Below are 19,053 nucleotides of genomic sequence, written 5' to 3'. Positions count from 1 at the left end.
ACATTAATGAAAATTTTGAAAGGGCAATACCATGTTAATAACAACTCATAGAGTTATCAAGGTCAGAAGTCAAACCATTCATTGTGAGACTAAATAATCAAATACTCAAATGCATAAATCAAATATAAGTAAAAAAAACTTCACTTCTGTATCCATTTCAAAAAGTTCCAATCTCCACTTCTAACTACATCTCAATCCTTGTAATAGTTAAGTAGTGACCTTTCTTTTTCTTTTGTTGTTTTTTAAGGAACAAAAGATTTTTTTTACAAACAAAAGAACACAGGCTCATAACTGGTTTAAGTGGTCCAAGGAATAGAACAACTTTGGATTACAATGAGCATGCAATGAAGTTTTGATCTTACAGGCACTGTTCCATACATAATTAGTTGTCTACTGAACTGAATTGGGCTTCAACAAAGCAAATGCTTGTGATTTTAACTGACACTGCAGAACGACGCGTGTGACGAACAAAAAAAGGAAAAGGGCAATCAGTACCTACATCAATCTTCTTCATTTCCTCCAATCTATACAATCAATACAAAAACCAGCAACTAGACCCTGAAACCCCATACTGTGTCAAACCTCACTAAGATGAACAACCAAACTTGAAAGAGAAAACAGTAATACACTCAAACCAAAGGAAGAGCTTAAAAGGCAGGAGATTGGCACATGGAGAAGCACAACAAAGTTATTCACTTCTTACCAGATCACATAATGCTAAGCCCATCGAAATCTGCACCCCCATCCATCATACGATAAAAGCTCCAATGAAGTGTTCATATTCATTGAGCATCGGTTGTATCGAGTGAGCAGCCTCTCGCAATAAGTAGGGTCAACTTTATGCGTACAAATCAGTTGCTTCTTTTCCCATAGAAAGTGAACCGTCTTTCATGAGATTCATGCTTAAGCTTTTAAATCTTTCTCTTGAATACTGGCGAGACGCTTTCCTCCAATCGGTGCCAGCTTTCATCATAGCAACAAACTCCTCATAACTGATACGGCCATCCTAAAGCATGATAGCGCCAATGTGTGGTCAATGCTCGAGTCAAAACATATTAGGATGAACAATACTTTAGAAAAAAATGAAAAAAAAGAACGCCGAGAGAAGAACCTGTACCTGGTCTGTGTCAACTTCTCGTAGAATATCATGCAGCACATTAATGTCCGTTTGGCCAGACTCATCTGCCAAGGCCTCACTTAGCTCGTCAAGTTCAATAAAATTGCTGCCATCTTTATCAAAGAACATGAATGCTCTGCGGAGATGTTCATCATTAGATAACCTTTGTAAATGAATAATGACAGCCACAAACTCCCCATAGTCCAACGCACCATTTCCATCAACGTCAGCCTGCATCCATGTTTTGCAGGTTGAACTAACATTCAGAAACATACGACAAAGGAAGATATCCACTGCAAAATTCTAAAACTAAAATCCGGTGTAATAATGCCAGAAATTTGATGATATCACAAGAATGAGATGATACTTAATAATCATCCTACATCATAAATTTCTCCATGTGTTAGCTGTCAATCTTTTGAATCCAACTCTTATTACTGAAATTTAGCATCAAGGCAAGGTATGGTGCCACATGTCTTGGTTGGGAAAGCAAAGAATCTTTTGTCAAGAATCATAATTTGTAAGACTGCTTTCTTTAAGTTCAATGCTGAGTATTTGCAACACTGAATGCACTGGTTTCTTTCTCAAGTTGGACCTAAAGAAAGAATTTAATAATCCTACGCATGCCGAGGCTCTTATAGAAATGAACAGACATGAATCTCGATCATTCTATCTATTGCAAAAACAACAGCCTTGGTCAATGTGCCCAAGGAATAATAGAGAATGATTTGTGGCAGAGGATCCATTGTCCCCCTTGTTCATTTTGGTCTGGTTGTGTTAAACAGAATGCTCAATATAGCAAAACCAATGGATTTCTTAATGGGATAGGACTAAGAAATGTAGCAAGATCATATTTTATCCTGCCATATACTGATCATACCATGGTGTTTTGTGCAAAATGCTTGGTTTCCATGGCCACTCTTGTTGCGACCCAATATAGTGGGAGAATTGAACTTCTAAGTTATCAGAGACCACATGGGGCTAAAATCCTTTCGCTCAAAATTTATGATAACAACCCCATCTATCACCATATACCACCATAATCAATCTCTCATTTTCAATCAAGAAATAATTGTGATGTCATAATCTCCCTCACACAATGCTTGATATTCTCATTAAGGCCCAAGGTCCAACACAAAATATAGAATCATGCCTTAGTTGGGAGCATATGAAGTTCAATCCAGTGGTGATTACACAAAATATACCTTCTGCCTCATTCGCGGATAGTTGATTCCTACTTAGACCCCTCATAGTGCCTAATACTATATCTGCTCTGTTAAAAATGGTCATGACTCAATCCAACAGGAGAATTGAATCATATAGTTGGTTTTTACTCAAGTAATTAGTTTATATACATATTAAATAAATGAAACCTTTTCAAAAAAGTATAAGATTTTTGGATAAAAAGACATATCTACAATAATTATTCACATTTTTAAATATGAATTCGACAATCAGTTAAGTTATATGCTTTCTTGTTAGAGACAGAGGTTTGATGACTGAAGACCTTGGTCATTAATTGTGAGAAAATGATTTTTCTTACTGAAATAAATAGTAATATGGTATGAGATATGTTAGTTGAATATAACATATTTCTAACTGAAAAAATATATAAACTTATAAAGCAGCACTTACAATTACATGGGTGCTGATATTCTACTATAATTGATGCCTAGTAAGATCAGATTTAGCTACAGCGAGCTGAAGGTAGGTCAAAAAGTCAGTCTAAAGCTTGTTTCCTTCATATCAAATTGAGATATGCAGAGCTCGATGAGTACATCTGCTTCATATTCAAATTAGAACATTCCAGTGTCTAACCTCTCACCATTAGCTCTCATGAAACTCATCAGATTCACTGACCCTATGCTCAACAGAGTGGAAGAGCATTTGGCAACCATCAATACCGAAATCAAACCCTCTAGTTATGAAATTTCAAACCTGTGGAACTTAAATCATACATCCAAGATAGAACTTGAATGAGCTATCTTGGTATCTACAAAATCAATAGCCACAGGACAGATAAAGAAGAGGCTTCAACACTTAAACTGAAATTCAGGAAGCCAAATATTGAAGGTAAGATCTTTTAGGAGATAAGAAAAAGGCAATGTCCATGAAGAGTATGTGTGTGTGTATATATGTATAGTATATATGTATACATATGTATACATATACTGATATACATACATATGTATACATATACATACATATTAACATGGAGGTCCTTAGAATAAGATTATGAAGGATGGTTCAAGTTGTTAGCCACTGAAGCAAGAGAAATATTGACTCGTTAGACACAGAAGTGGTAGATTTCCTGTCTACTTTGATCTACCTCGAACTTTAACAACTCAGGATTCCATGCATCTTAGATGCAAGGTTCGCCATACCGATGCGTACCGCCCGGTACGGGCGGTACGTACCGGTCCGAGAGGCGACCGGTACGCGGACCGCCCTATACCGGGCGGTACACCGAATTCAGTATATATCGGGCGGTAACGGTCGAAATTTCGACCGTTACCGCCCGGTACCATTCGGTAACGGTCGATTTCGACCGTTACCGCCCGATACCACTCGGTAACGGTCGAAATCGACCGGTACCACTCGGTAACGGTCGAAATCGACCGTTACCACACTGTAGCAGTGCTACAGTGCTCCAACGGTCACACTCGTCCGCCCAACGTGCAAAGGCAAAGGGGAAGGCAATAGCATCAGTTGCATCGTTGGAAAGAATCGAGTCGGGTGACGAGACACCTTCACAATCACATTCTCTTTCTCGTTCGGTCCAGAGACATGACAGCAACACGGACAGCAGTGCCTCAACAGATGATGGCGGTGATACCGGGCAGTCGTTGGTCTCGTCTGCACAACTTGAGGGTGGTGAATGGACTGAGGAGCAATATTTTACACATGCCACTCAAGATTCAGATCATGGAACTCGACAAGGTACTGGTCAAGTTTATGCGCGGAAGGGAAAGGAGAAGGGGAAGGGGAAGGCAGTGGATGAATATGAACAAATGCGACAAAGCATACATGATATAGACACAGAAAGAGACTCATCGTATTCACAGCCATCGTATTATGAAGAATCATATGGGCAACAACAGTATGGTAATAGTTGGTCATCCTTCTCTGAGCAACAGCATGATACAGAACAACACCAATATATGCCTCAAGAGCTGCCTCGGACAAATATGATTTATGACGATCAATCTACGATCAGTACCACATTGATGCATCAATGGCATACGGTGTATCAATACACTATGTCATGGGATCAATTTCATGATTGGGTCCAACAAACGTATCATATTGATATGTATCGGATCGAGGACCCCGATCCACCACCCGTGGAGGCTCGTCGTTCGTTTTGGTGGTAGAATTAACAATCAGGTATATCTAGATATATGATTATTTAATTCATTTGAATTTTAGAGTTTATATTGTAACAAAATAGTCTAACAATTCAACTGATTTTTCTATAGATATTTCAATCTATAACGAGCTGAAATACGAACCTCGAACAAGACTACCTCAAAGCCCGAAAAAGATATGTGATGCTATTTTTATCTAATTTACATTGATTTTGCTAAACTTATACTATTACTATATTTATTTGTAACTTGAAAACTCTATCCTAACTTTTTTTTTAATTTTCAGGTATTTTCGGAGGGATAAATCGGTAAAATCAAGTGTACCGAGCGGTACACCTCGGTATACCGCTCGGTACGCCGTACCGTACCGTACCGAGCCGGCGTCGAAACGCCGGTACGGTACGGTTCGGCGAACCTTGCTTAGATGAAACCCTTACCACTTATCCATAAGTAATTCCAGAACAAAATGAATAATTAATGAATTGACTAAGTAATTCTTCTCCAAGTGGGAGCCAAGTTTGAGTGTTAATAATTACCAGCAAACTAGATTATACAAGTTTCCAATTGTGATATCTGATTTTTAATCCAGCTGAAAAATTCAGTAGCATCCTTTGCATTTCACAATATGGCATACACCATCACTTTATATGTAAACACCGATCTTTCTCTATGTTTCACAATAAATTAGTGCAATAGTCTCTGTCATAAGATTTAGAACATTCTTGTCTAGTTAAGCCAAAATCCCTTAGATTATTGTGTATGACTATAACCAGTATGAAAGTTCAGGTGAACAAAAAATGACTTTCACCAAACCTTGTCTGCTTGTCATATTCTGATAAAGGACAACTTGTAAGTAAATTTGTTGTGGTTATGTCAGAAAGAAAGAACAAATAAAGAAACATGAAGTTACAAAACTACCAAAGGCATGAGAATTAAAATTTAGATCATCTTTGTATTGAGCATCTAGAATTAAAATTTAGATGCCACAAATTAGCAGCCTGAGAATTGAGAATGAGTAAAAACTTACTGCTTCCATCAATAGTTTCATCTCTGATTCAGCCAGTTGGGAACCAACCTTTTGAAGGCCAGTTTTTAATTCTTCAAATGATACCTTTCCATTGTTATCTGTATCCATTAACTTAAACATGTCTCTTATAACCTCAACCTCTTCAACCGACAAGTGCTCAGCTATTACCTGAAAGTGTTTAATTGATTAGATTTTATCAGATTTTAGTATAATTAATTATAGAAAGAGAAATGAATATTAAATTCTAACCCGCATGGCTTTCTTTTTGAATCTGTTCATGACTGAGAACTGTTTCAGCCTTGCTCTTACAATATCTCCCAATGGAACATTTGAAGCTTTTTTGGCATTTTGTAACCATGGATGTTCTGTCAGATGCATATATCAGGAAAGTATTATCATGTGAACCAAACAGAATCAGCATCAGCAAAAAATGCATAACGGCTTGATAAGTATCACACAATGGAAAACAAAGTACAACTATTTGGTAGCCACTTGTTGCAACCATTTTTTTTCTTTTAACTTCCATAAAAGCATCCTCATAAGAAATTTTGATATTTTTACTGAACTAACAATATTATATGCAACTTGCAAAAAGGATAAAATGCATAAAGGTTGGCATGGAAATGACAAATGAAGCACTATACAGACGAGGTACATGAGGCTTCCTAATCAACAAATTGGCCTATGCATATTGCTAAATTTCCTTTACTCTGTCCCAAGCCCAGGTATAGGAGAGCTGCACTGGTCAGCTTACAGCCAGACGTAAAACTGTGCTAGATCACCAAATAGTTGGGATATTACAGATTGTTGTTGACCTTAGCAGCAAATGGAACTACCATTCATTCATCCACCAAACTGACAACCATAAAGCCAGCCCAAATAGTTGGGATATTACAGGTTGCTGTTGACCATCGCGGCAAATGGGACTACTTTTCATTCATCTACCATCGTATATCTCCATTTATCTCCGATAATTTTCATTCAGGACAAGTACCTTTCAAGTCTAACCTTTATCAGTTATGTTTAGTTTGAGTCATCTTCAACGTAGGGTTAAAGTCAGTTTTAGGACTAGGTTACAGTTTCTAATTTCTGGTAGCCAAGTAGCAATTTTTATTCAGTATTATTGTAATTAAGAAAGTTCAAGTAGGTTTTTGAAAGTCCAGTTGTAGTTGAACCCCAAAGTTCCTATCAAAGAAAACTTAATAAATTTTTTCTCTCAAGGTACTGTTTGGCTGGGCAAACTTTTGATCCTCCCAAGAGGTGCTTAGATAGTCCTATTTGGTACCTGGTCAGCAAACCATCTCCTTTCTGAATTGGGAGATATGCTGAGTCATAAGACGGATATCTGATTCCTGTAATGAGTTCAATTTGGACTCAAAAGTGGTTTCTATTACAAAATAGTAGCTGGATATTACCTTCCGTAAAGAAATCACAGGAGATTATGACAGTAATTGTTTAGATGGTACATGGTGCACTTAGATTGGAAGTTACTTCCTGTGCTGAAGAGAGGCAAGGACCAAATTGCACCACACTTGTATCCTCACCGTCCAAAAGTTAAGAAACACAAGAAACATTAATTCTTTCGATTATGCGGGAAGAAGATAGGTGCTTTCAATCTGAAGTACCTCTGACCTAATGAGGGCTCATGGAAAATTAAGGGACTGGCTAAGAATAATTGTATGGGAAGCTGGAGAAAATATTTCTTTTCCTTATTTCTTTTTGTTCTCTAGAAAATCCTTCTATAAGTAGGATTCTTATGAACTTGTGTATTCCATCAGTGTCACAAGGTTTTGTGTTTTATTTCATGAATTGTTGGTGAATATTTTAGGCAAATTGGCCATGCATATCCACTCTTCTTCATTTATTGATTTCTTTTTCCTCTCTCAACTCTTTTATGCTGCTCTATTATGCCATTATGAATGTCTTCTATGTACTACATGCAAGGCTAAGATTTGCATTGCCATAATGAAGGCCCTTTACACCTGGGGACTCCATCTCTTTGGGAGAAGAGCTCCTCGGTTTAGATCATTTTGTGTTAGATACTTGATGACTAAACAATCACTTTTGAGTTTTGTTGCAAGAAATAAAATATCTATGGTCCTCATATTTCCATCTTCACTAAAAATTGTGGTACATTTGCTGCTGGTGCTACAACATTTCCGTCTTTGCTACAATTGTGTCACGTGTGCTGCTACAATTCTACAGATCTTTTCTTCAAAAATCCGTTCGAGACAGCATTTCTCATTGCAGTTATCACGACACTCCCATGTAGAACAAGCATGGAACATTTCTCTAGAAATTCACAACAAAGTTGTGTCAACTTGAAATGCTTAACATTAGGTTTTGTCATTAAAGTGTGTTCCTGGAACGTGATATAGCTACTACCACTACAACAATAACAAAACCGTAACTCCCAACTATTTGAGGTCGGCACTTGTAGAAAACTGGATCACGAATGCATCATGCCTATAAACACCTCCAAATAGCTAAAACCTCCAAATGATATAGCTAAAACTGGAAACCTCCTATAAACACTTGTAGAAGACTTGAACATGATATAGCTAAAACCTCCAAATAGATCATGAATGCAGTGTCTATAAACACCTCTTACATCACCAGCTTTCACAAAAACTGGATCCATCATGATACAAAGTCCTTATCTTGGAAAAACGCTCATGTATGGATGATATTCAGAATGCAGAAAAAAAAAAAGATACGTCAAAAAATGGAGACATAGATGGGAGCAATCATGGTGACTTTTAACTTACACCATGAATGTCCAGTAGATGGACTTACCCAGCACCTGCTGAGCGGTTAACCGCCGTTTTGGATCTGGATCCAGCATCTGCTTTACAAGACTCTTTGCGCTTTCTGAGACCTGAGGCCATGGTTCCCTCTGGAAATCAATCGCTCCTCGGAGAATCGCTCGTGCAACACCTTGCTCGGTCTCTATAATTCAAGATGATACAACCCAGAAAACACAATACACAGCCAAAGAAGTAAAAGAAGAACACACAATTATCAACAATGTCCTAGTTACCAGCCCAGAATGGCGGAACTCCACAAAGCAGGATATACAAGATAACCCCAGCACTCCAAATATCAATCTCCGGTCCATAATTCCTCCTCAGCACCTCCGGCGCCATGTAGTAGGGGCTTCCTACAATCTCCGAAAACCTCTCCCCTGCTCGGAATGCATCAGACATCAGCGTTAATTGCAAAGGGAATACCGATTGAAGAACGCCTAAGAAGAAGAAGAACATGAGCACCCAACCTGGACGGAAGAAGACCGAGAGCCCGAAATCGATTGCCTTCAGGGGCGAGTTCTCCTTCTTGTTAGCGTATAGGAAGTTCTCGGGCTTCAGATCCCGGTGCATCACGCCATTAGCATGACACATTCTGACGACCTCCGCCACGGTCCGCGCCACTGCGGCCGCCGCCCGCTCGCTGTAATGCCCCTTCGCCACGATCCGGTCGAACAGCTCCCCACCCTCGCACAGCTCCATCACCAGGTGCACGGCGTCCGCGTCCTCGTACGCGGCGCGGAGCCTCACGATGTTGGGGTGGTCCGGCAGAGTGGACATGATGGCCACCTCCCGCCGCACGTCCTCGACGTCGACGGCGGTCCGCAGCTTGCGCTTCGAGATGGACTTGCAGGCCAGCGCCTCCCTCGTCTCCTTGTCGGTGCATAGGTAGGTGATGCCGAACTCGCCGCGGCCGAGCTCGCTGCCGAGCACGTACTTGTCGCCGATGCGGCTGCGGTGGCGGCCAAGCGGCACGACGTCCTTGAGGACATGGAGGGAGGGGGAGCCAATGGTGTCTTCAGCGTAGGGGTTCGGCCGGGGCCGGTGTGGCTTGTGCTGCCGCGTCTTCGGTTGCTGCTGCTGCTGCTGCTGGGGACGGGGCGAGGGCTTCTTCTGCTTCCTGTCCAAGTCTTTGGGTTCGCCGGCGAGGCATACGCAGGTGTTGCCCATGGCGGGGTCTTGGCGATGCCCACCTTGGCTACTGGTCTACGGGCTTTCTTCTTCTATCGTGGTGATTTGGTCGTATGCTCCGGCATTTCTTTCTTCGAACCGAGTGAACAAAAAGGAGTTGGAAGAAGTAAAACGAGTGGGGAATTGCGATAGGCTCAAGTATTAACACCGGTTGGCCAATTTGGAAATTTCATCCAACTCTCCCTAAATATTGAAGTTTACTATTCACTCACCCATAGCTTCCTTTACCTTTGACCAATCCTTTTTTACAAATAACAAAATATTATTTTACTATTTATATGAAAAATCTCTTATTTCATTCTTGTCGGCACCAAATAAAATTATAAATATTTTTAAAAATTACATATGGTAATATCCTAAATATTTGATATATTATAATATATCATTACTATATATATATATATATATATATTTGCTTGATAAATTTGGAAGTAACTTATTTTTCATATAATCACTATTAACCTATATAATTTTGTCATTCTTAAGCAAGAGGTTTTGAAGAATATCAATATTAATTTAAAATCTAAAAATAATAAATTTTAATAATTTCTTATCTCGGATAGATCCCAATAGTTGTATCCTTTCCGATATCAACGGATATATCATTATTTATATTTATCATTCCGATCAATCAAGCTAGTCTCGTAAAAAAATTATCCGCATTCGAATTGATGGTTGAACACATTTATCAAATTAATATAAGATTTACACATCAATTCAAATATTAAGATGTATAACACATCTAATATATTTTTGATTTTGTTAAGCAAGGGAGTTTTTGGAGCATATAAATCAACTACGAGGGTACATGTGTAAATTCATAAGATTTTGGGGGAAGGGGGGTAAATGTGTCAAACAAAAACTCGAGGATAAATTACAAGAATCGGAAACTTGGGAGGGTTTATCTACAAATTTGCCATATATATATATATATATATATTATGGTGATAGTTGAAACGGTTGGGCAATTAAGTCTTTTTGAGTGGTGAGCCGAAAGAGAGCTTTTGAAGGAAAAGAAGAAGGCTTAGGAGAGGAGTTGGTGAGAAAACAACAGCAATAATAATAATTAGGTCCGACGGGTTCCCTTTTTTTGGCATTGCCGTCGAGAAGTAGGGGTGGTGATAAAGAAAGGGTGGGGGTGGAGTGAGTCGAATGGGAGAGGAGGAGGAGAAGGTGGGGATGATGATGATGATGGGGTGAGGAGGTGCGTATGATTCCACGGTGAGACTGTAGCATCACGCCATGCTGGTCCTGCATGCAGCTCAATCATTCCTTGTGGTCATCCCACCTTTTGTGTCGAGTTACTAAAAGGCACGGTGGTTGCTGTGGTAGATATGCCGACTGGGTCCCATTACTTCGTAGCTCAATTTAGTTAATGTTGTTCCTCAAAGGAGGATAGCTATTATCGAGGAGTGTCATTCTGATATATGCTAAGAAATAATAGTTGATGTTGTTCCTTGAAGGATTACGCTCCATCGATCGAGATGAATGCGAACGATCGATTTAGAGACTAAAGAGTGTAGTTTTTATGTGACAGTGATTAAGGAACATCATGATTTTATGGTTTGGAAGTCGTGATGAGATGATTTAGTGTATTAATTGATATGATATATTCTTGTATCAACCTTGTGGACGTAATCAGCAAACATGTTAGTGCGAACGTGGAGCCTCGGGACTGAGATGGAATATCGCATCGGATATACCACCTTGGACTTGGGACAATGATCACCCCTTCCCGTGTCATCTGAAGCTGCATTAGACAACGTTGTACGGTTGAAGATCACTTCGAAAAGTTCGGAACAATGCCATGCGACACCGTTCTATGTGAGTTAATTGGCGATTGCCCAAAGATACAAGTCGGTCGCTCGAGGAGCCGACTGCCATCGTCAGATCACATACGATCGACCCTCGAGCGCAAGCATAAAAGCCCCATGACCGACATCAAGAAAAGGGGGGACTATCCTTATGCAAAAATACTATTTGATACTGACTTAACCTTCGGAGGAGCCAAGTCAAGAAACCCCTCCCCTCGCGACCTAGGCCTGTGTGCAAGGGCCTAATGATGACGAAGCAGATCGTGTGTCGACCGAAGAATCATCTGCGGAGCCATCAACCCAACCCGATAAAGACCACGTCACATGAACGTTCCTGAATATTGATAATTAGACCAAATCGTGTTGATACCTCGACCACCACTAAAGAAGTTTGTTAACATTAATTATCGTATATATTAACGGTGAGACATATGAGATATTATAGATTTAATTAAAATTACTGGTGCAATATCTACTCGCAAAGGGTTAAACCTTGAATAGATCTTAAATTTTTTATAGAAAAAAATTAATTAGTTTCAAATATGAGTGACGAACATCACGTTAAAAAATACAACACTCGAGTAATTTAACAAACAATTGAAATATAGAAAGAAAACAAACGATCACTCGATTTAGATAAGTCTATACATACTTTGCACACAAGATTTTGAATTCAAATACTATCCTGAAAGCTCTATCAATATTGATATTGACATGAATGGTAATATATCATCGGTTGGAACCAACAACAAAATTGTCATATTAAGTTATACATATTGATAGATGTATTCGGATAGAGCAACGACTATAATTAGAATGAAAAATGGGTATAAATTATTATTTCGATGGAATTTAAGGAGTTGCCTCGTTGTTTTCAGCTCTAATGAATAGACGAAGGAAGGAAAAGTCTTCCACAAGGCATCAAAAGGAACGGGTATTTATTAACCTTGAAGTCAATGGCAGGACATTAGAACGTATATATTAACTTTGAAGTCAACGGCATGACATTAGAAGACTTCGAACCACCTACCAAGTCGTGGCATACAAACCCAATTTGACACACTCAAATTAATGCTCCCAACTAAAAATAAGATAGTTTCTTATCCAAGCTAATGCACTGCTTTGTCATATGGATGGGCACTTGTAAACCAATGAAGAATCACGTAGAAATGTGTTGAGTCATATGAGGGGTTTCTCTTCGTCCAAGCAAGAAGGAACCGAGGGTCCACTTGGAGTGGCCTATCAGAGGCGGAATGGGACCTAAGGGGATGAGCATGAGGATGAGGATGAAGATGATTTTACTTGAGGAGATAAACTTCTTGGAGACTCTTCACCTAACCATGCCTTTGATCCTTTCCAAGGAACGGAAGCAAACTTCATAAATCCTTTTTCTTTTTTACTGTTTTACCGATTTGATGTTGATTTAGTGTTAAAAATTTCTCATATACTTTCAAAGGATTAATCGAGATAATATAGATGTTTGAAAGGTAAGATAGTTATTGCTAGTTTTACTAAAATTATAATTTTTTATAATCTAATTAGGAAAGGAATAATAAAAAAAATTGTGTAGTCATCTTGAATATTTAGAATATTATAGTTTGCTTTTATTATTATTATTATCGTAAGAAAAAGTTACAAAAATATGAATAAATTGTTTGTAAGCTTAAGAAAATATTATTCATAGAAACTTTATAGAAGTAAATTTAAGGCTAGTTTGAATAATGAGATTTTTATTTTTTTTTCTCTTAGACAATCTCATACAAATATTTTTTTTTAATTCAAATACCAAATTATACAATCAATCTACAATGCAATTTTCAGGAGTTACAGCTCACTTGGTATTAATAATATTCATCTAAAGTAAGAAGAGGGAATCATGTTTGGGAGTTAACAACATGATTCATGTTTCATGATTCATCCAAGTTTCAAATCATGATATCTTGAAAAGCATATTCACCATAAGTAAGTCATTTCATTGAGATCAAATGTCAAAAGTGCATAGTTAGAGATATAATCTTGTGACTATTTTTCCTCTCCCTTGGACTTTCTTGAGTCCACATCATTTCAAGTTGATCTTAAGGCCTTCTTGTTTTCTTTTATGAAATCAGTAGTTCTTCTTCTTGAGCATTGGACATTGTTTCTTATATTTGTAGCATACTGTTTGTTCCTTCTGTGGGTCTCCCATTTAGTTTGCTTTTCTCCATGTTTTTCCTTCTTGGGTGTATCCTTTTCCCCTTATCCTCTTCACTTCCACATCAATCATGTTGTTAACTTGATCACAAACCAGTAAGGACTTGGGGGCTGTCACATTTGTCTTCTTATGGTTATCTTCTTCATGCTACTCAAGTGGTCATCACTTCATAGATCAAGATGACCCAATGAAGACCTCTAATGGCATCTTGAAGACATTTTTGTCCTCTTAGATTGTCATTATTTTTAACATTCAAACTTTGCAAGGACCAAGAATTTTCATCAGCAGTTGAAGTCTAGTGTAGCTTTTATTAAGTCCTTTTCAAAAGATTAACAATATTAGTGAATTAAATATCTAGTAGTCAAAGTCACATTTGATTAAAATTTCTAACAAAAAATATATTGGGAATTTTTTTTTTTTTTGAAGAGTTCTTTCTGAAGATTGTGAATCATTGTTCTAATTATCTTATCTATCTAATTCTCACCATCAAAAGTTCACTCACAGGCTATTACATAATTCATAACATTAGACAGTTCCATTAACTATCAATATATAAATGAAGGTTTGATCATCTTCTATGACATATATATGCATATTGGGATAGGTAAAATACACAAGGAAGTTACCAAACAATCCCTAATGAGTAGCATGTTGGCATTATTGGCAACCCCAATCTTCCTCTTCAGCCTTTGTCATGGCTTTATCTTGGTCACAGTTGTTTAATTGATATGATAAACTCATTCCTCCTTGCATCATTATGCCCCACTCTGTCATTTACTTTTTCCACTAGAGTGGATAGGGCAATCCAAATGGTGCAATCTCATTGAACAAAAACAAAAAACTACAATCAAAATGGGATCCCCAGACATTGTCTGACAATTAAAAGCTAGTGGTCAGATGTTCTGAGATTATGATAAAGCAGACATATTTTAATGTTCACAGATGTTTGTTGGTTTGCTTTCTCAAAGGCAGTAGGTACAGCACAGTGCACATGCTGCCCAAACTCTAATGGGAGTGAAAGAAAATTGTGCAACATAATGAACACACCTTCTTCTGCATTGATGGTTTGGAAGAGCCAATCCATTTGCTGACTTGTTGATTGATTGAATGCAGAAGCAACCAAAGCAGCCTACCAAAGCTTATCTGAAGCTGGCAAAGGTTTTACCAAAGCAGCTTTACTGTCCATTTCCTACCTGCATCATTATGAGATCATCCTTAAGATTCTATAAAATCCATTTATGAGTTAGACAATGATCTTGGCAGATGCTTGTAGAGATACAAGTCAAATGGGTTTCAGAGGTCTCAGCTTTGGAAGCCATGCCTCTTCAATGAAGCAATGTTAGGGAACCACCCCCATTCCATATTTGCTGTAGCCACTCACTGAAAGCTAGTTGCTTTCATGATTCAAACTCTCTCCACATGCCAAACTTGGCCACAATTTCAACTATATTTGGAGGTCCATAGGGTACAGTAAGAATCTACCAAAGAGAGTCAAATGGACAATGAGCAATGTGAGAAATGTAAGAACATGGAAGGACAACTGGCTCTCTGATCAACATTGGCTACAAGCTTTGGGGGCAGTAGTAGAATAAGGAACCAATTTATTGTTTACCTTATGAAATCAGTCAGATGTTGACATGGCATTGCAAAGTGCTAATATATATTTTTTGGGGTCTTAGTGCATAGCATCTAGCAATGGACAATCTAATTCAGATGGAGGAGTTTCTTGTCACAAAGGAGAGCAAAACTTTGAGATATATTTGGCTTCCCTGCATGCCTCATAAAGTTCCAACTTTTTGCCTGAGGGCTATTCAGGCTGCCCTTCTTGTACATTCTAGCTTTGTCTAGAGAGGAATTGTCATAGATGGACAATAAGACAACTCAATTCTATGTTGTGTGGCAGTGAAACATTAAGTGTTCTTTAGATCTTTAGACCAATCTCTACCAGATTCAGTGTGGTATACACCATACATGTTCAGATGTGATGAGAATAACAAAGCAAATGGTTTTTTGCAAAAGGAAAAAGGCTAAAAGTAGAGACAGGAGTTAAATAGATTTAGTGAGTTTGGTCATCAAATTTGGTAAACAAGAATATTTTTATCCAGTATAGTGGAAGATTTTATGCTCCATCTATATGCTTTGGTGGTGAACATGGCTGTTTAGATAGTAGTTGGCTATTGAAGGAGAGAAAAACAAATCATTATTTCTTTATCTTCTCAACTTGCATTCTGCATCTCTCCAGAATTCCAGCCTTATGATACTTTTGCAGAGAACAACCTATTATTTCCAACATACAACCACTTGAAGTAAAATAGAAGGCATATAATCCAAGTGTACTGACTTCACTTTCAGACAACAATACAAACTGAAGGGAATAAAGACTATACAACTTCATCCACATGAAACATCATCAAGCATGGCATGCCCCACTGACACACATCCAAACAAATCTTGAAGAAGTAAACCAGGTATTTTATATTGGACAAGGAGGGCTCAATTGGACATTTCTGAGAACCTGTCATCATTGAACAGCATAGGAGAGACAACATGAATCAATATCTTAGATTTTAACTTGACATCTTAAGGAATGTAGCCCAATATTTCATCTATATGTATCCATCCACAGTGGAAAGATCCTTGGATTGCCCTTCATCCAAACACCATAGCCCATGGCTACAACCACAGCTTTTCTGATCTGATTGCAAAGAACACAAATGCACAATACTAATGTAACTTGTTGGATCTACCTAACAAACCCAAAGAAATTACTTCTCACCCAAAGCATTTTGTTTTAAAGAATAAATGATGAAGATGACATTTGATCCTATCAACAATAAAAATATGTGAGATTTTAATTTTTTAATCTTTAGTAAGTGGACCTGATAGATCTTTGAATGAAGAGAGGATCAACACTAATTTTTTTACAAATCAACATGATAAATGATATATCATACTTTGACTAATCTAACTATAATCGTGTTTACGCATACATATATACATTTGTCGATGTTTTTACAAAATATTATTTATTTAATTATTCTATATTTATGTGAATTCAAGCTATGATAGATTTAGGACAGCATTTACTCCTTTTGGATTCTTTTTTCTCAAAATATTTTTTATTTTCAAAATAATTTTATGTTTTCTTTTCAAAATCTGGCTTAGTAAAAAAAAAAAGTATTACCTCACACAGTACAAAGGAGATTTTGGTTTTATTGCTAATAATCAATTAAGCAGTATTTGGATTAATTATCCATAAATATCATCAAATCCCTCTTGCTTAGGCCATATAATAAATACATTACGATGGTATTATTATTATTATTATTATTTTATTTTCACGATGATATTATTGAGCTCTTATACATTTCAATCATATGATAAATTTTATTTTTATTGAATAGTATGATTTGATCATTAATGAGATGTCTTAATAGTAAAAAAAAAATAGAAATAATTAAACATAGTTAGAAAAAAAATCAAAATAAAAAAGAAATGTACTTTAAAAACCTTTGAATTTGTTTTTGCTATTGTTGTCGATAATTAGGCTTTAGCAACCTTACAAAAGCCATCCTTCGACGACCTCCCGAGAGAAGGGGAAGAAAGGGGGAGAATAGGAATGGGTGGTTTCTTCTCCAGCCAAGCCGCCTACGCCGCTGAGGACGGCGTCTCCGCCGTCATCGCCATCCACTCCGCCGGTGAATGGACCCAGAACTGGGAGTCCCACTCCCAAACCAACAAGCTGGTATCTCCGTGATCCGCAAACCCTAATCGGATTGGATTGGTTCGTTTTACCTCTCGATCTCCCCTTTGATTGTTTTCCCTTTTGGATTTGTTGGAAGATGGTGATCGACTTCTCGGCGTCGTGGTGCGGGCCGTGCCGCTTCGTGGAGCCGGTGTTCAAGGCGATGGCCGCCCAGTACTCCGACGCGGTGTTCGTCAAGATCGACGTCGATGAGATCCCGGTGATGCTTCTTCCTCCTGTTTCTTTCATCTCGATTATTGGGGTGATGCTGTTCTAGGTTTGGGGATTTTGTTTGTCGTGACGCGAAATCTAACAACAACATTTAAAGTATAGGAGGTGTCGAAGCAGTGGAAGGTGCAGGCTATGCCGACGTTCGTGCTGGTGAAGGGCGGGCAGGAGGTGGGCAGAATCGTCGGCGCAAAGAAGGACGAACTCGAGAAGCGGATCCAGGAGCAGATCAGCACCTAAGGAAGCTTCTCTGGTAATCATGTGTATCTGTCTGTATTACCGCCACCATCATTTGCTTTCCTGTTTTCCAAGTCCTTGTGGTTGCTTGTTTGATATTGCGATCTCATGTTGAGATGAAATGGACACAAGTGCTAAAGGCCTTTCCAATTTGCTATTATTATTGTTGAGTAAAATATATCATCATTGTTGTGTGGAATATGGTATGATACATACTCTTATGTTTTGCATAGTGGCATTAGGAGTTGGCTTCATTTCTTTGATGATTAGATGGATGCAGAACTTGGTTTTTGTTTAGATGTGGAAAATGGTGTAGTAGTAAATGCCAGTTTATTGTTCTACTGGTCGAAATCATTTGCGTGAAATGTTTCCTTCATTGGTGGATGTAAATTTATGTTTTGCTATGGTGTTATAAATTGAGTTTATTCAATTTATAATAATAGACTTGAGGCTTCTGTTGTTGGGCAGTAGACCCATTTTATGAATATTGAATTCTGAATCAAATTATTGGATACTAAGCTTTTTCTGATGGATGTAGACTTAGGTTGCAGTTTAAATAGCCAAGTTTGTTTGAATTCCAATTGATTTGATTTGGGTAGAAACAATAGCAGGTTGGGTATTGTGAGTCTTACCACGATACGAATTCAATTTATAATAGACTTGAGGCTTCTGTTGTTGGGCCGTAGACCCATTTTATGAATATTGAATTCTGAATCAAATTATTGGATACTAAGCTTTTTCTGATGGATGTAGACTTAGTTTGCAGTTTAAATAGCCAAGTTTGTTTGAATTCCAATTGATTTGATTTGGGTAGAAACAATAGCAGGTTGGGTATTGTGAGTCTTACCACGATACGAATTCAATTTATAATAGACTTGAGGCTTCTGTTGTTGGGCAGTAGACCCATTTTATGAATATTGAATTCTGAATCAAATTATTGGATACTAAGCTTTTTCTGATGGATGTAGACTTAGGTTGCAGTTTAAATAGCCAAGTTTGTTTGAATTCCAATTGATTTGATTTGGGTAGAAACAATAGCAGGTTGGGTATTGTGAGTCTTACCACGATACGAATTCTCAAAATTGGATACTTGTTCTCTTACCCAAATCCTCCTCTCAAACCCGATTAAAAGGTGTCCGAACCTAGTTTAATTGGATCTCATAGATCAGTACTAAAAGTAATTCGATCTGCCACCATCTTACCTTGCATTAGAAATGAGAACAAGCAGGATGCCAAATTCGAATCCAAACCTGACCAACAATTGAAGTACACAAACCCAATTCCAGTGTTTGCTTGCTGATCCTAACCGATCGAATCCAAATACAGAATAG

At 38.0% G+C, this 19,053-nt stretch overlaps 2 protein-coding genes across 2 annotated transcripts; one reads left to right on the top strand and one right to left on the bottom strand.

Moving 5' to 3' along the window:
- Window positions 1–461: 461 nt before the first annotated feature.
- On the bottom strand, window positions 462–9,605 carry LOC135630854 (calcium-dependent protein kinase 10-like). The gene is made up of 7 exons (XM_065138101.1): window positions 8,787–9,605; window positions 8,553–8,696; window positions 8,309–8,461; window positions 5,762–5,877; window positions 5,513–5,680; window positions 1,118–1,348; window positions 462–1,006 (listed from the first exon to the last, which is right to left on the bottom strand). Exons 1-7 carry the CDS (start codon window positions 9,484–9,486, stop codon window positions 839–841), a joined length of 1,680 nt encoding a protein of 559 aa, XP_064994173.1. The 5' UTR covers window positions 9,487–9,605; the 3' UTR covers window positions 462–838.
- A 7,462-nt stretch (window positions 9,606–17,067) lies between these two features.
- LOC135632019 (thioredoxin H2-2-like) lies at window positions 17,068–17,921 on the top strand. The gene is made up of 3 exons (XM_065140289.1): window positions 17,068–17,257; window positions 17,355–17,477; window positions 17,591–17,921. The coding sequence occupies exons 1-3, from the start codon at window positions 17,132–17,134 to the stop codon at window positions 17,723–17,725; spliced, it is 384 nt and encodes a 127-aa protein (XP_064996361.1). The 5' UTR covers window positions 17,068–17,131; the 3' UTR covers window positions 17,726–17,921.
- The last annotated feature ends 1,132 nt before the right edge of the window (window positions 17,922–19,053 follow it).

Source organism: Musa acuminata, chromosome BXJ3-2 (assembly GCF_036884655.1).
Source record: "Musa acuminata AAA Group cultivar baxijiao chromosome BXJ3-2, Cavendish_Baxijiao_AAA, whole genome shotgun sequence".
NCBI lineage: Eukaryota > Viridiplantae > Streptophyta > Magnoliopsida > Zingiberales > Musaceae > Musa > Musa acuminata.
The sequence above is the reverse complement of the archived record's forward strand: the minus strand, read 5'-3'. Positions and strand labels throughout refer to the sequence as shown.

Coding starts and splice junctions, on each gene's coding strand:
- LOC135630854 (XM_065138101.1), bottom strand. CDS start 9,486: ATGGGCAACACCTGCGTATGCCTCGCCGGCGAACCCAAAGACTTGGAC. Junction 8,697..8,786: donor CTCGGTCTTCTTCCGTCCAG/GTTGGGTGCTCA, acceptor CATTCCGAGCAG/GGGAGAGGTTTTCGGAGATT. Junction 8,462..8,552: donor AGTTCCGCCATTCTGGGCTG/GTAACTAGGACA, acceptor CTTGAATTATAG/AGACCGAGCAAGGTGTTGCA.
- LOC135632019 (XM_065140289.1), top strand. CDS start 17,132: ATGGGTGGTTTCTTCTCCAGCCAAGCCGCCTACGCCGCTGAGGACGGC. Junction 17,258..17,354: donor ACTCCCAAACCAACAAGCTG/GTATCTCCGTGA, acceptor ATTTGTTGGAAG/ATGGTGATCGACTTCTCGGC. Junction 17,478..17,590: donor TCGACGTCGATGAGATCCCG/GTGATGCTTCTT, acceptor TTTAAAGTATAG/GAGGTGTCGAAGCAGTGGAA.